Source organism: Anabas testudineus, chromosome 6, assembly GCF_900324465.2.
Source record: "Anabas testudineus chromosome 6, fAnaTes1.2, whole genome shotgun sequence".
NCBI classification, from domain to species: Eukaryota; Metazoa; Chordata; class Actinopteri; order Anabantiformes; family Anabantidae; genus Anabas; species Anabas testudineus.
In genome coordinates, this window is record NC_046615.1 from 15,614,182 (window position 1) to 15,629,278 (window position 15,097).

Here is a 15,097-nt window from a genome sequence, read left to right on the forward strand (position 1 = left end):
CTGACCAGGGATTCATTCTCAATCTGACACGATAATCTATTACAGTTAGGTATAAAAAGAAGATAATAATATGCTGTACAAAAGCACTAAACTATGTGTATTATGGTGACGCTGAAGGCCAAAGACACCTACGTTTCAAGGACACACAGTATGGGTGATCATTACCTTTATCAGAGCGTACAAGAATGTATTAAAATATACATTACTGAATGAATGTAATGTAAAAACACACTGATAATACAACTTCACTACTGAACACAAGAGTGCTTTGTTTTCATTTTATTGAAGTGTTACTGCAAAAACAATGAATTAAATGAAAAAAGAACAAACAGATTACATTAAAGAGTAATCAGCTGGACTTTCAGAGGCAGTTTCTCTTTTTGTTTTCACATTTATTTGGATCTCAGAAGCTGTGAAAGTGTAAATCAACCAATGATATGTGCACACACTGTAAGAAATCTATCAATATAAAAGTTATCAAAATCAAACAGACATGTTGAACAATGACAAACCTACTGTAAGATACATAAAGATGAGTGTATATACATATTGTATGGATCCCATACAACTTTATATATTGCATTTACAACTACTGTAACAACAATGTGCAGATACAACTATTTACAGTAAAATCGCTTATTTCACACAGGCTCACATCATCAGAAAATTAAAACAGGTGTAAAATTCCACACTCCTGCTGTAACATCCAACAAAAATTAGTTCAAGTACTGGCTGGACAAACCCCCTGAGGGAAAACTGAATGGCTTCATATATCTACCTGAAATACGGAAACAAAATGGACACAGTTAGTGAGTGGCAAAGCCAAGGAAAATGTCATTAAATACTATATGAACTCTCATATGGTCAGTAACTTACTGAAACTCTTTTTGTTGTCAATGGTGAAATTGTCACTCCCTCCAGGAAAATTGTATTCAGGTAGCCCTCTCCACAAGAAACATCATCATCCTCACAACTGTCGACACCAACGCTGAAAGCCTCTTTCACCTTCTCTGGTATCATGACGTCAAACATCACCACCAGAATCCCAATGATGGTGCACAGCACACCTGGAAATGTTTCCATTAGTAGGAATCACAAACCCCAGCAGTATTTGCATGCAAGATGAAAATACAGAACATCTAAAAAAAGTAATGTGCAGCTTCTCATCCTTACCTGTGGCCAGAGCCAGCCAGAATGAGTGGCTGTATTCTGCTTCAAAGGAGTCAGTGCCTATAGAGAAAATACACTGCGGCACATTCATGATCGTGGAGAAGGAGGCCATGGAGAAGAAGATGAAAGCAGCAGTTGCCAACATCATGTACCCAGCATACAGAATGACTGGCATGGAGAACAGGATGTTGGTGAGCATCCAGCAACAAAATGCAGTCCTGTGAAAGTTTGCAGCCATTTTAATTTCTGCTATTTCATAGCAATTAGCAGCCGAATTCAACAGCATATTAATATAAAAGGGTTGTAGTTACCAGAGAGTTGCAGAGGCATATCGTCCAGAGTATCTGTATTGAAAGATGAGACCGCAGGGGCTGCTCAGGGTGAACTTCTCAGCAATATACAGGATGGGGTTGGGTAGACCTTTCTCAAGAGCTTCCTCGTACTCTTCTTCCATAGTATCATGCCAGCTGAACATTTCATTATAGTCAATGGTCTCATTGAATTGTACAAGAGGATTCCCTAAGAGAGAAAGCAAATTTATGTATGTGCAAAATGAGACATGCTCTGAAAATTCATATACAAGACACAAATGACTAAGATCTAACACTTTAGATCTCACAAAATTCAGGAATACTTTATCAGACTACCTAAAGAACTAAGTTAATGGAAACTTTAAAACTGCTATTAGACAGCGTGACTGTATATACACATACCAGAAGCAATCATGACTCACCTTTGAGTGTAACGTTAATGCCGTACAGGCCAACATGCAAGCCGATATCAGCATTAACTATTGCACTGCTGAAAGACTTGTAGGTGGCATTAGTGGTCACTCTGGCCTCAGCCCAGTCACTAGTAAAGTTGAGAGCTGCAGACACGAACATAAGAGAAGTTTATTATAATAGAAAGTAAAGAAAAATCTGTACTTTATTAAACAACAAAAGGAAAACAAAACTCACCCACTATCACTGAACCGATGAACAAGCTGACAATTATCCTAAACATCCAGAACAGCCTCTGACAGAAAGAGTAAACGCCATAAAGATTATTTCAGGTGCACAGAATAAAAAGGGTGAAGACAATTAAAGTAAAGCACTTCAATGTAATTGTGTACTGTCAAAAACAGTCCTGATGAGCACAACAGAAGACGCCGCTTCTGAGGTTTTGTGATATGTCTGCAGTGAGTAATGGTTTATCTGACGGGTCACACTCACCGACTTTCCCCGTATCCCTGGAAGGATGACAAGAAGACTGACTGCTAGCACAAGGAAGACCAGAATAACGGTGAGCAAGCTGCCACTGAAGATGAAGGAGGTCCTTTGTAGAGGGTAGAATGGGTAAATGTCATTGTAGAAAGTCATCTTAGCTCCTGATCTTACGGACGCAGCGGAGACTAGACAGCGTAACAGAGAAGACAGTGTTAGTGGTGAGGTTCTCAGTTTCCTTCAGATGCAGAGATAACCGCTCTTTTCCTTAGTAGATAAGAGAAAGGACATTATTTCCACTATATAACATTGCACATGATTAAGTACAAACATGCCTGATTTATGCAGCAGCATCTAATATTGCCTGGCTGTCTTCACTCCAAAGAAATAAATGTACATAATAAACAAAGGGTGCAATTCTATACATCTATGTGACCACTTCAGTCTGTAATGTAAATTGGAACTCCTGACTTTGTTTTTAATGCATTAATTACCCATGAAAGTTTCAATGTGTGTAAAAAAACTAATACAAATAGAAACTAACCAAAAGAAAAATCTCATAGGAAGTTTCTTACCTGAAAGTGGAAAGATGAGGACTGAAGAACACTGCGAAGTGTGAATGTTGAGGGACCATACACTTCTTTTATAGCACAGAACCCCTTTGTGTCACAGAGGAGGAGGATGGATTGACTGGAATGCTGCGGAAAAGAGGTGTGATCCAGAAACGATGACCATTCCCATCTGGGCAACAACAGGTCACATGTAGTTTGTGATAAGCTGTGGAACACGTGTTGGCTTCAGTGTTGCACCATCCCTCACCTTCACCTGGCTCCTGCACTGCTGCACCACACTTCAACCTCTACAACAGGTAAGACTCAACCTTTTCACCTGCTCTCATAAAATATTAGGTGATAAAGGAAACGTCGTTTTTTGGTGTCTATCATTTTTTTTTTATATTAGGTTAAAAGTTTTATTCATGTTCGTTTCATCGACAAAAGGCGTCGGCTGTGCTCTTAGACTTCCTGGTTTTCTTTCTAATCTCTGCTTACTCTGTGTAATAACTCTGAATCAGAAAGACATACATTAGGAAAAGATAAATACCTTCACACTGTCTTCATTTTACAGAAGTCCTTCACTCCTGTTGGCTGTGGACTGATCTGAGGAGCATCTCTCGCATCAATGGATTTGCGTAAATGGGTTTGGAGTATCTGCGCTGTGGTTGGTTTGCTGCTCATCGTCACTGAAGGTGAGCAGACACACTCATATTGGCTTCACTCACCTCAGTTAAAGTAGAAATGACGGTTTGAAGAAACGCTGCTTAAACTCCACATGAATTCAACAGATTCACGCTGTGAAGTAAGCTGGGAGGTCCCTCGTTTTGACGGCTGGTACAACAGTTTGGGATATCCCAGGCGCGGGGCTGTAGGTAAGTCCGAGTGTGCCGAAGTGTGCAGCAGCAGCTGCAGCAGCAGAATCAGCACCTGCAACTCACCTGGTGACGCACCGTGTTTGTGGTCGAGCAGGTTCGCATCTTATGCGTCTCCTGCCCGCGCGTTACTGGGACGGAGTGTACCAACCTGTCCGGGAGCCACTGCTGCCAAACCCCCGCAGACTGAGCAGCGCCATGGCCAAGGGGCCCTCCGGCCTGCCCTCCACCCGCAACCAGACCGTGTTGTCTCTGTTCTTTGGTAAATAAAGTGCATTGATGTGCACGATGATATGATTGATGTATGAGTGTCACAATGACAGGAGTTTTATGTTTGCACCAACATGGCGCCCTGGTATAATACAAAGTGCAAGTGCAGCTCAGGTGTAATGTATTAGGGTTGAATATGCATAGAAAAGCATCCCTGGCTTACTCGTGCACATCCAACAGTTGAATTAATTGGCAAACTCAAAGAAAAATTGCGAAAATTGCAAATTACAAAATCACACACATGTCACTGATAAAAGATTATAGTGATTCATGCACCCTTTGCCTATAAAGTAGATATTTGCTGATAACAGTAACGTGCCAGCATATCAGCTCTTTTGTTTTGTGCTATGTCTTTGATTGCATGTACTCAGAAGTTGCATTCCTACTTTATCTGGTGTCTTATCATAACTAATATATCAGGCAAAGACATTTTGAAGTAATTTATTTTTCATTTCAGGTTATCATGTTGCCTTTGAAATTTTTGACTCAAGAACTCCTGGGTGTCCACCCGAGTTCATGAACATCCTGGTCCCAAAAGGTGACCCCGTCTTTGACCCAACGTCCACTGGAAATGTCTTGCTGCCCTTTCAGAGAGGGCCATGGGACAAAGAGTCTGGACAGAGTCCGAGCAACCCTCGCACACAGGTGCTGATCATTGACTTGTTTCAATATTAAATAACACTGTTTTCTTAGCTTTATCATCAAACTGCTGCAATGTACAGAACTGTAACACCTCAGTTCTGAAGACATTTCCTTTTGAAATGCAGTCATTTAAGAAAAACACATTCAACACATGCAGGTCAACTTGGTGACAGCATGGATCGATGGCAGCTCAATCTACGGCCCCTCCACGTCCTGGTCTGACTCTCTGAGAAGCTTCTCTGGAGGGCTCTTGACTAGAGGCTCTAAGTGGGACATGCCAAAACAGGGAGGAGGAAGAAATCTTATGTGGAGTGCTGCTGATCCCTCTACTGGAGAACATGGAGACGAAGACCTATATGGTGAGATGTGATATTTTATAAATGTTTAACCTGCGTGAAGCAGTCACATTTGATTTAAGGTCTTCAAATGCCCCAAACTCCAAATCAGCACTGCCTCTTCACATGTGGATTAACACACTGGTTTATAATGCTCCAAAGCTCTGACTGTGACTATTTTCCTTTTCTTAAAACCGCAATTGTCAAAGAACTAGGTTATTATGTGCAGAAACAAATGCTGTTTTTGATTTTTTTTTTTTCTGATCTAATGAGCATTGCAAACTGGTCGTGATTGCATATGACAATATCTGGATGCACAGATTTCATTCACACAAAGCTGAAGGTGTTTTAGTCTGTCTTTGAGACTGAGAAATAATCTGGCATCTGAACAGTTTATTTTTAATGCATGACATCCAATCAATACTGCAAGCTGCTGAAAACAAACTTTTTCGCAAATGGTATTTCACAAAGGGTTTGCTTTGATCAGAGTTGCATCCTCGCACTGAGTCAAGCGAGAGGCCCAGCCTGACGTGTGTTATGACTCTTTAATTATTGTGTAAATGGCTTGTCACGCTAACCACAGTAAATCCCTCTCTCTATAGCAAAGAGGACGCTATGCACGCATCATGAAACTAATGTTTTGTTGCATAAGACGTTAAAAGGCTACAGTTATTATCTGGGGTGTAGGTGCAGGATCGTCTTCTATTGTCCCTGCTCTGTTGTCACATCTTTGAAAACAAACAGCCACATTATCATTCCATCAGTGGTCAGTCATCCTTATCAATCAGTGCAATGACATGTGGCACTAGGGTGGCACTAATGAAGTGCAGGTAATTAAGATGCTGACAAGTTACACAACATTTGTGAATTTCGATATCATTACAGATTCTATTTTGTATTTACAGTGTTGTAGCCATAGTGATGTTATTTCATGTGATGGAGAGATGAATTCCCTATAATTTCCCTATAATCTTCTGTGTCCAGAGTTGGGAAATGCCTGGGCCAATGAGAACATGTTCACGGCGGCAGAAGGGATTATCTGGTTTCGCTACCACAATTATGTAGCCTCCAAACTGCACGAGGAACACCCAGACTGGTCAGACGAAAAGCTGTTTCAAAACGCCAGGAAGACTGTTGTGGCCACATTTCAGGTAGAAGGAAAAGTCTGCGTGTAATCCTCTCGCTACACGTGCTGATTTAATTTGCACTCTGGAAAGAGGGAGGTTGCATCAGCGCCAGGTGGTCTTGAGTTTAGGGATGAAATTGAAGGTTTTAGTTTAAGGGTGAATGCATCATCTCTCAGTGGAGCATTTAACCAGTGGAGCATTACACACATGCTAATTACTTTCTGGGCTTACTTTTTGTCAATAGTCACCAGACTATTTATAATCAAGCAACATTTTAATTCACATTAGATCAAAATAAAAAGCTACACTGGTAAAATAACAACATTTTCTATTTGAAGAAATATAAAAGAATTGCAGTGTATATTATATAAGTGTATTCAAATGAGCATCATAGCAAGTACTGAGCTTTTATTCCTGCTGTTTTTCCAGAGTATTGCTCTCTACGAATGGCTACCTGGATACCTCGGCGGCAAGAAACTTCCTCCTTATCCAGGTAAGAATCAGGCAGAGTACATGTACGAGCAAGTGGAGGGGAACAGGTAATGCACTGCTGACCACAAGCTGCGGTGAGGTGAACTATTGTTGGTGATGGATAGCAGGAAAATATGTGCTCCATCAGCAAAGCATCATCCTGCGTCTCCCTCTTCTGCTGATTAAGCACCCACAGCTGAAGAAAGTTAATGGGTCAATGGTCAGATGACCCCATCTCCCTTTTGTATTTATACTGCTTTTGTTGCCTCACTTTCATCATTTGGATGATGATATATTGTAAGAGGTTTTCATGCACAAGGACTGTTTCCAACCCACCTTGTACTTTACCAAGTCTGATGTGTCTCTCCTTCTGTTGTTTTGTGTATGTAGGATACCAGAAGTTTGTTGACCCCGGGATCTCTCCTGAGTTTCAGGTTGCTGCCATAAGATTTGGTATCACTATGGCTCCACCTGGTGTTTACATGAGGTAGTGAATCCTTTTTGCTCATCACACTATGTGATTAATGACACCTTGCAGGGCTTTTATTCAGTGTAATATTGCCAGTTTTCTAATCTGGAACATACGTTTTGTATGTATTTTCTTTAAGACATATAATCTATTGCATTGATCTTCCTTCGCCCTACAGAAACAGAACGTGTCATTTTCGGAAGATCATCAATATAGATGGCAGCTTATCACCAGCAATGCGACTTTGTAACAGCTTTTGGAAACGTCAGGTATAATCATGATGATACTGTTTATGAATGAACTGTTTTACTGCCAATTTAAATGTTCAATGAACATTTCACCATAGATTCATCCTGCTTTCATTTTAAAATTCTTGTGATTGCTGTTTTTGTGTGATTGTACGCTGCAGTTTCACACGTACAATTGTTTATTCATGAAAAAAAGAAAGGAGATTTGTTATGGTGGTTGATTATGTATTTATGCATTTGTCCTTTTGTTTCTAGAAACCTAATGTGAAAACTGGCCTGGATATAGATGACCTCCTCATGGGCATGGCTTCTCAGATTGCAGAGAGAGAAGACAATATTGTTGTGGAAGACTTAAGAGGTTTTAAAATCCTTCGTATTCCCTGGCTCTATCCCTGAGTGTTATATCTCATTAGTATTTAACCTATAAATGTATATTTGCTGCTTTAATCTGATTTATACTCTGACAGATTACATGTATGGACCTCTAAGGTTCACACGGTCGGATTTGGTTGCTATGACCATCCAGAGAGGAAGAGACTTTGGTCTGCAAGGTTACGATGAGGTCAGAAAAGCTCTGGATCTACCTCCTGTAAAGACATTCGAGGACATAAATCCTGAGCTCACCCGCACCAACCCACAGGTAAAAGCTGCAGTCTCAAAAACAGAAAACCTGAAATAAAGATTGATGAAACATGAAATGCATAAAAAACAGTAATCATGTGAACCAAACTGTCTTGGACACAGTTACTCCACGACGTTGCAGAGCTGTATGACAGGGACATCTCAAAACTGGAACTCTTCCCTGGAGGACTGCTGGAGTCTCTTGATGGTCCAGGACCGGTTTTCTCAGCCATAATCTTCGACCAGTTTGAACGCATCAGAAATGGAGACCGCTTCTGGTTTGAGAACAAACAGAATGGGTGAGCTCAGCCAGCCTGAAATGGATTTTTATCATACATTAGAAATAACTGAAATGGTAACTTATGTAACATCGTGTCAACAAATACAACTTATCACACTGTTTTTTTCCAGCTTGTTTACAGATGAGGAGATGCAAGCGATCCGCAACATGACATATTATGACGTTCTTCTTGCAGTCACCAGTGCAGAGGCCACTGACATACAAAATAATGTGTTTTTCTGGAAGGATGGTAAAATAAAAAAACATTTCTAATAACATTTGCTTCATATATATAAAATCAGCATAAAGAAATATATAATATTTGAGACATGGATAAAAATGCTGCTTTATTGCTCTTAGGTGACCCTTGTCCTCAGCCTACACAGCTGGATGCATCAATGCTCTCACCCTGCACTAATGCTACCAAACTTAATTACTTTGATGGGAGCAAAGCTGGCTTTGGGATATTTATCATCGTTCTGTTCCTCTTTCCTGTCGGTGAGTATCATTCTCACAAATCCATCTTCTTTTGCGCTGTAATAAGAGTATAATTAAACTGCTCATCGGAGGTTTGACCGGTTGTGATTATTTAACCTTCACAGTGAGCTTTCTAGTGGCCTGTATGGTGGCATATCTTCGCAAGTACAGGTACAATAAGTTCCAAAGAAGAAGAAAAGCGGGTGACAAAACAGAGGAATCAGCTGTGGGAATCACTGGTATGAAATCAGCAGCATAAATCTTTCAAGAATTTTTGTTTTAGTGCATAGAGTATTTTACAACTGACTCTGTGTCAGTTACTATGAAACATCAGCAATATCCACAATGAAGGTCATGTATCACTGAGGTGATTATATAAATTTAAGTACTAACATTAGACAGATGGATACTAGAGTACTGTCAGATACAAAATTCAGCTCAACTCATTATAAACTTATTCTGCTTTTGCTCTCCAGCCTATGAATGGCAAGGCCACAATAGACCTCTGCATCCTGTCAGCTTGGAGGTGGATGAGAAGAAGAGGCTGCAGGTTTTTGACAGATCAGGACCTGCTCTGCGCTGCCTCAGTTTAGGCAGCCAGAACTACCTAGATGTTTTCCTGTCCAGTGACCGTCAGCGTAAAGCTCTGCTGCTCAAAGTACCAAAAGAGTATGACCTGGTGAGTAGTTTTAAATAGACGGGACGGTTGGTGCCTTCAGACTGGTGTAATGATGTAAAGTCAAATTCTGTGTTCACATTGTTTGCAATTTAAGCGTACTGAGCCTTCTCACTTACTTCCTTTGTTTGCACACCCAGGTGCTGTTTTTTGATGACGAAAGCAAACGTGCAGCATTTGTCAAGTACCTCCATCCAGGAGTAACAAACATCGGGCAGGAGATTAGCATGAAGGAGATGAGAGAGAAGGAACTGCTGCAGGAGGCTTTAACGAGAGAGCAGAGGGCTCAGATTGTGGAAACCTTCATTCGACATGCTTTCTCTAAGGTACCATCAGCCTCTGGATGTTTACCTCACCCTCTGCTCTGTTACAGCAGCAGCGGCTTTAAGCTCAGCCACAAAATGCCGTCAAAGCTTGTTTGAGGTCAAACTAGGCCTGACCTCAAGCCAAAAGAACTAATTGTTGGTCTCATTGGTGACCTCATCCGTGATGACGACCTCCGCTGACGTCGGTGATATTACTAATGACACTTTGGTGATATAATGTGTAATGACGCTGTCTTTCTGTTGCATAGGTCTTGGAAATAGAGAAGTGTGACGCCGGAGACATGAGTGGTGTTTCCCGCGAAAAAGCCAAAGAGGTGCTCCGGTGCGAGCTGACAGCATCAGAGTTCGCTGACGCACTGGGCCTCAAGCCCGACTCCTTATTTGTGGACTCCATGTTCACACTAGCTGATAAAGATGGAAATGGCTACCTCTCCTTCCAAGAGTTTCTGGATGTGATGGTTATCTTTATGAAAGGTAAAACTAGTCATTCCAAAATATTCTGTGGGTCTCCAGGTGTGCTGTCATATAACTAAACTAAATTTCTCCACATGAAGTATTTATAGATACATCAAGTAAATCTATTTTAATTGCAGCTTTAGATGACATTGTACATTATGCATTTGTCCAGGGTCACCTGAGGAAAAGTCCAAACTGATGTTCTCCATGAACGACATAGGTGGAACTGGTTTCTTGGCAAAAGAAGAATTTGCCAGGATGCTCAGGTTTGATCAGTTGTTGTTTTTTTGCTAATGCTTGATCTAAGTCTCTTTATTGCATTCGATGGTTTATCTTCATCTTTTTGATGCGCTGCAGGTCTTTCATTGAGATTTCTAACGGGGCTCTGTCAAAGAGCCAGTCAGAAGACGCCATCAGGACCATGATGAAGGCTGCAGGCTTCGATGACAAAGAGAAAATCTCATGGGAGGACTTCCATTTCCTCCTGCGGGACCACGAGAAGGATCTGCAGTTTGCTCAACTCAATGTCAAAGGTTGGAGAATGAAAAGAAGAAGCCCAAGAAGATGTTTTCTTTAAATCCTCATCTCTCTGACCTTGTCTGTTGAATTACTGTGTGTCTGCTGTGGGTGCAGGGATGGAGAAACAGGGGAGGAAGCGGCTGAGTCGTGACCAGAGAGTCTCATTCATCAGTCCAGCAAACAGGTAAGAGAACAGGACACGCTGGGTGTAATTTGTCATCCAGAAAACAAATGCAACAACCGCTGCTTATTACTATAGACAAAAATAAAGATTTCCTGTAACTCTGTGTCAGGTGTCTTGTTTTCAAGCTTGCAAAATAAATTTTGTTCTGTTTTTGGTTGCAGCCACAAGGGAGATGGACAGGACATACGAAGACGGAAAAAGTATGTTTCTTGTTAGGTTTCTCTACTCTTTTAAATGACTTTGTAAGTGAAGAATAAAGATAAGATGTCTGACAGCTTATAATGAACATATTGTATGCTGCTTATTGTAGCAGCATGTTCTTTTGTAGGCTATTTCTAATACCACAGAACATAGACTGACAAAAGTGTAATGTCTGAATATTTTCAGGTTAAGCATCAAAACTCCAAATGTCTATGTGAATCCCAAGCGAGAGCAGTACATAAGAAACCCAATCCAGCAGAAAATCCAGCAGTTCAAACGCTTCGTTGAGAATTATCGCCGTCACATCGTCTGCGTCATCATCGTGTACGGCATCACGGCTGGTGTAGCGCTTGAAAGATGTTATTGTGAGTAGACAGTTCTTCTACTTGCTCTATTTGCTCACTAAAAGTTCTTGATGTATTATAGTCTGTTCTACTTTGTAGTCTGAGCTGATTAGAAATACTGTGTTCAGACTATGGTCTGCAGGATGATTCTTCAGGGATCCCTGAGACTTCAGTGGTGGGAATCATCGTGTCCCGTGGTTCAGCGGCCGCCATCTCCTTTCTGTTTCCCTACATGCTCCTCACCGTCTGTCGCAACCTCATCACATTGTGCCGAGAAACCTTCCTCAACCGATACATCCCTTTTGACGCAGCCATTGACTTTCATCGTTTCATGGCCATGACCGCCATCATCCTAGCAGGTTGGTTTCAGTGAATATCTCTGACACTGACTGAAGTTGACTAATAGTTGTATTTCATTTTTGTGAGCTCACTGCTGTGTCTGTTCTTACTTTAGTTGTTCATAGTTTGGGCCACGTGGTCAACCTCTACATCTTCTCCATCAGTGACCTCAACATCCTGTCGTGTCTGTTCCCAAAAGTCTTACCCAACAATGGGTAAAGTGTGACATATCTGTCTGATGTTAGTAGATATTTGTGCACTTGTACACTGTATTTACACTATTTAATTCATTTTAGGTCTGAACTTCCTCTCAAGTGGTCGTGGTGGTTCTTTCAAACTGTGCCAGGTAAATTAAGAAGTCTTTACTCCCTCCGTAGTACAGTACACAAACTACTTGTTATGCTGTGTGGTAATATGTGTTTTGCTCTTCTTTCTTCTTCTTTGTCTTCTTTGTCATCTTTTTAGGGATGACTGGCGTCTTGCTTCTTTTTGTTTTTTCATTCATGTATGTCTTTGCCTCACACTATTTCCGTCGCATCAGTTTTCGTGGATTTTGGATCACACATTACCTCTATGTTATTGTGTACACACTAGTAAGTACTTTTCTGACTATGAAACCCCAAATGCACAGTACTCTGCGGTCAGCTCTCATTATGTAAAGGTGCACTTGGTGGTGGTGGTGTGATGCTGGTTTTGTTTTCACTTCACAGACAGTTATTCACGGCAGCTTTGCCCTCCTCCAAGAGCCCCGTTTTTACATCTACCTAATCCCTCCTGCACTGCTCTTCCTGCTGGACAAACTGATCAGCTTGAGCAGGAAGAAGGTGGAGATACCAGTGGTCAGAGCTGAGCTGCTGCCTTCAGGTAACATTTAAACTCTTCAGTTTTCTAATTGAAATAGCATTTTTCGATTGTCTGCATTTGACTTCACACTTCCCTTGGCTTTCCTACGCGTAGGTGTGACACATCTGGAGTTCAAGCGACCGCAGGGCTTTGTTTACCGTTCAGGCCAGTGGGTTCGCATCGCGTGCCTGATGTTGGGCACGGATGAGTACCACCCATTCACACTGACGTCAGCGCCCCACGAAGAGACCCTGAGCCTGCACATCAGAGCTGTGGGGCCTTGGACCAGTCAACTCCGTGAACTCTACACTGAAGAAAGCCTGCTTGAGCTTGGAGCCTATCCAAAGGCATGGCACAGCAATAATGTCTGTGTGTGAATGATTTCCCCATTCTTGATCTTTTTATGACATTGATATTCATGTTTTATTTCACCCTAAGCTGTACTTGGATGGCCCATTTGGTGAAGGTCATCAGGAATGGATTGACTTTGAAGTGTCTGTTCTTGTGGGAGGGGGAATTGGAGTCACCCCATTTACTTCCATCCTCAAAGACCTGGTGTTCAAGTCATCCATCAAGTCTAAGATTCAGTGCAAAAAGGTGCCGCCCTAAGGTTTATTTATTCAGGCATTTATTTAAACAAGAAGCTGTTTCGGCAAACAAACTCATACTAACAGTCACTGATTGTTTGAAGGTGTACTTCATCTGGGTGACACGAACACAGCGTCAGTTTGAGTGGGTGTCAGACATCATCAGGGAGGTGGAGGAGATGGACACCCAGGAGCTGGTCTCAGTGCACACCTACATCACTCAGGTGGCCGAGAAGTTCGACCTCCGCACCACCATGCTGGTGAGAGCTCCAAGTGTCACACAAAATCGAAAGATGAACTTAAAAAGCACACATTTATATAATGTTGATGAATAACAGCAGGGGAAATGACTGGCCTGGCGCTGCCAAAGGTTTTAGGGATTATGAATCCTGTCAGACAAATTAACAAGGTAAACCATGTTAATTTGTGAGCTTCAGAGGTGGAGACAGGTGGAGAGACACGTTAGTTGTTTATCCTGTTTCTGGTCTTTTTGCTAAGCTAATAATCTCTCCACGTCTTGGCTCTACCTACAGGTTTTACTACCGACATTTGTATCAACCTTTTAATTCAACTCTCTGCAGGAAAGCAAACAACAATTATTAAAAAATGTTTATGAATAAAATTGTCTTTGAACTGTGCCAACAGTATGTGTGTGAGCGCCACTTTCAGAAAGTGTGGAACCGCAGTCTCTTCACTGGCCTGCGATCTGTCACCCACTTTGGACGTCCACCCTTTGTGTCCTTTTTCAGTTCACTGCAGGAAGTTCACCCTGAGGTCAGCCCAGTCTTCATGTACCTTATGTCTGTCTGAAACGTTGTGTGAAAAGTTAAAAAAGTGAATGTTAATTAATGTGTTATTACCTGTAGGTGGGTAAAATTGGTGTGTTCAGCTGTGGACCACCTGGACTGACCAAGAATGTGGAGAAAGCCTGCCAGCAGATGAACAAGAGGGATCAGGCTCATTTCATGCATCATTATGAGAACTTCTAACTTACCCACAGTACTGGACCAGCGCATATGGTTACAGAAGCATCTATGAGACTCAAGTTATTAGAGCAGTTAATAAGTAATATTATTCAGCGATCAGAGACAATGTAGGATGTTTAGATTTTATGCTATGTTGAATTTTATAGTGAAAGATACTTGTTGCTAACAGATTAAATTGTCGTTATATGTTTTATTTCTGGTCATAAATATCATTGTTACCTTCATTTATATCAGTCACAAATAGAAGATGGGAAAATACTTTCTGTCATAATTTATGTTAAATACTTTTCAATCATCATGTGATTATTTCATTTGCTGTTTGACTCAGATGTAACTGGAGTTTATTGTTCTTGGTTTTGAGATCGTGATGTATTGTTGATTTTGTCTTATTGATTTTTTTTTTGTGCTTCTGTGTGAAATATCTATAACAAATAAAACAAACATTTTTACAACTGACTGGATTTGTGTCTCTGTCATAAATCTCCAAACCCCTCATAGAGTTATATCTGTGAGCATAAGTATTGGAACAGTGAGGATAATTCATTAGTTTTTTCCTGTCCACTGAATACATTTGGAACAAATTATGAATATGAAAGATAAGTTCAGAAAGTCATCAGGTATTTACATCTGGAGATATTAAACTACAAAATACAAAAACAAAACACATTTTTATCAGATCTCTGAAATTTTAAGTGAGCAGATTGTGAAAGGTGAAATATGAATGTGTTAATTGTTAGTTAAAGCTCTCAGACATCTCACTGCAACAAACCACATCTTGCACTTTCCTGTCTTTGATAGTCTTACAATACAGTGAGTGGTACTTGAACACATCCTACAGAATGCTGTGCAGGCCTAATACAAAGAGCTGCACACTTTTGTTTGCTTATTAAATACA

General features: G+C 41.0%; 2 protein-coding genes across 2 annotated transcripts; one reads left to right on the forward strand and one right to left on the reverse strand.

Moving 5' to 3' along the window:
• Positions 1-612: 612 nt before the first annotated feature.
• duox2 (dual oxidase 2) lies at positions 613-3,537 on the reverse strand. Its single transcript, XM_026364743.1, has 9 exons — positions 3,477-3,537; positions 2,951-3,073; positions 2,385-2,563; positions 2,130-2,187; positions 1,904-2,038; positions 1,482-1,689; positions 1,174-1,388; positions 877-1,067; positions 613-778 (listed from the first exon to the last, which is right to left on the reverse strand). The coding sequence occupies exons 3-9, from the start codon at positions 2,529-2,531 to the stop codon at positions 767-769; spliced, it is 966 nt and encodes a 321-aa protein (XP_026220528.1). The 5' UTR covers positions 2,532-2,563; positions 2,951-3,073; positions 3,477-3,537; the 3' UTR covers positions 613-766.
• duox (dual oxidase) lies at positions 3,534-14,536 on the forward strand. Its single transcript, XM_026364744.1, has 33 exons — positions 3,534-3,621; positions 3,718-3,801; positions 3,899-4,063; positions 4,529-4,716; positions 4,871-5,072; positions 6,033-6,199; positions 6,605-6,668; positions 7,037-7,133; positions 7,294-7,384; positions 7,619-7,721; positions 7,831-8,003; positions 8,108-8,283; positions 8,396-8,514; positions 8,625-8,762; positions 8,867-8,980; positions 9,218-9,420; positions 9,558-9,743; positions 9,992-10,217; positions 10,372-10,465; positions 10,557-10,732; positions 10,833-10,902; positions 11,064-11,102; positions 11,290-11,468; positions 11,576-11,806; positions 11,902-12,001; positions 12,083-12,132; positions 12,252-12,379; positions 12,497-12,650; positions 12,744-12,976; positions 13,068-13,226; positions 13,321-13,476; positions 13,862-13,990; positions 14,083-14,536. Exons 1-33 carry the CDS (start codon positions 3,555-3,557, stop codon positions 14,203-14,205), a joined length of 4,584 nt encoding a protein of 1,527 aa, XP_026220529.1. The 5' UTR covers positions 3,534-3,554; the 3' UTR covers positions 14,206-14,536.
• The last annotated feature ends 561 nt before the right edge of the window (positions 14,537-15,097 follow it).

Coding starts and splice junctions, on each gene's coding strand:
- duox2 (XM_026364743.1), bottom strand. CDS start 2,531: ATGACTTTCTACAATGACATTTACCCATTCTACCCTCTACAAAGGACC. Junction 1,690..1,903: donor CATTAACGTTACACTCAAAG/GTGAGTCATGAT, acceptor TTTCTCTCTTAG/GGAATCCTCTTGTACAATTC. Junction 1,068..1,173: donor CTGGCTGGCTCTGGCCACAG/GTAAGGATGAGA, acceptor AAACATTTCCAG/GTGTGCTGTGCACCATCATT.
- duox (XM_026364744.1), top strand. CDS start 3,555: ATGGATTTGCGTAAATGGGTTTGGAGTATCTGCGCTGTGGTTGGTTTG. Junction 3,622..3,717: donor GCTGCTCATCGTCACTGAAG/GTGAGCAGACAC, acceptor TGAATTCAACAG/ATTCACGCTGTGAAGTAAGC. Junction 10,903..11,063: donor TTCATCAGTCCAGCAAACAG/GTAAGAGAACAG, acceptor TTTTGGTTGCAG/CCACAAGGGAGATGGACAGG.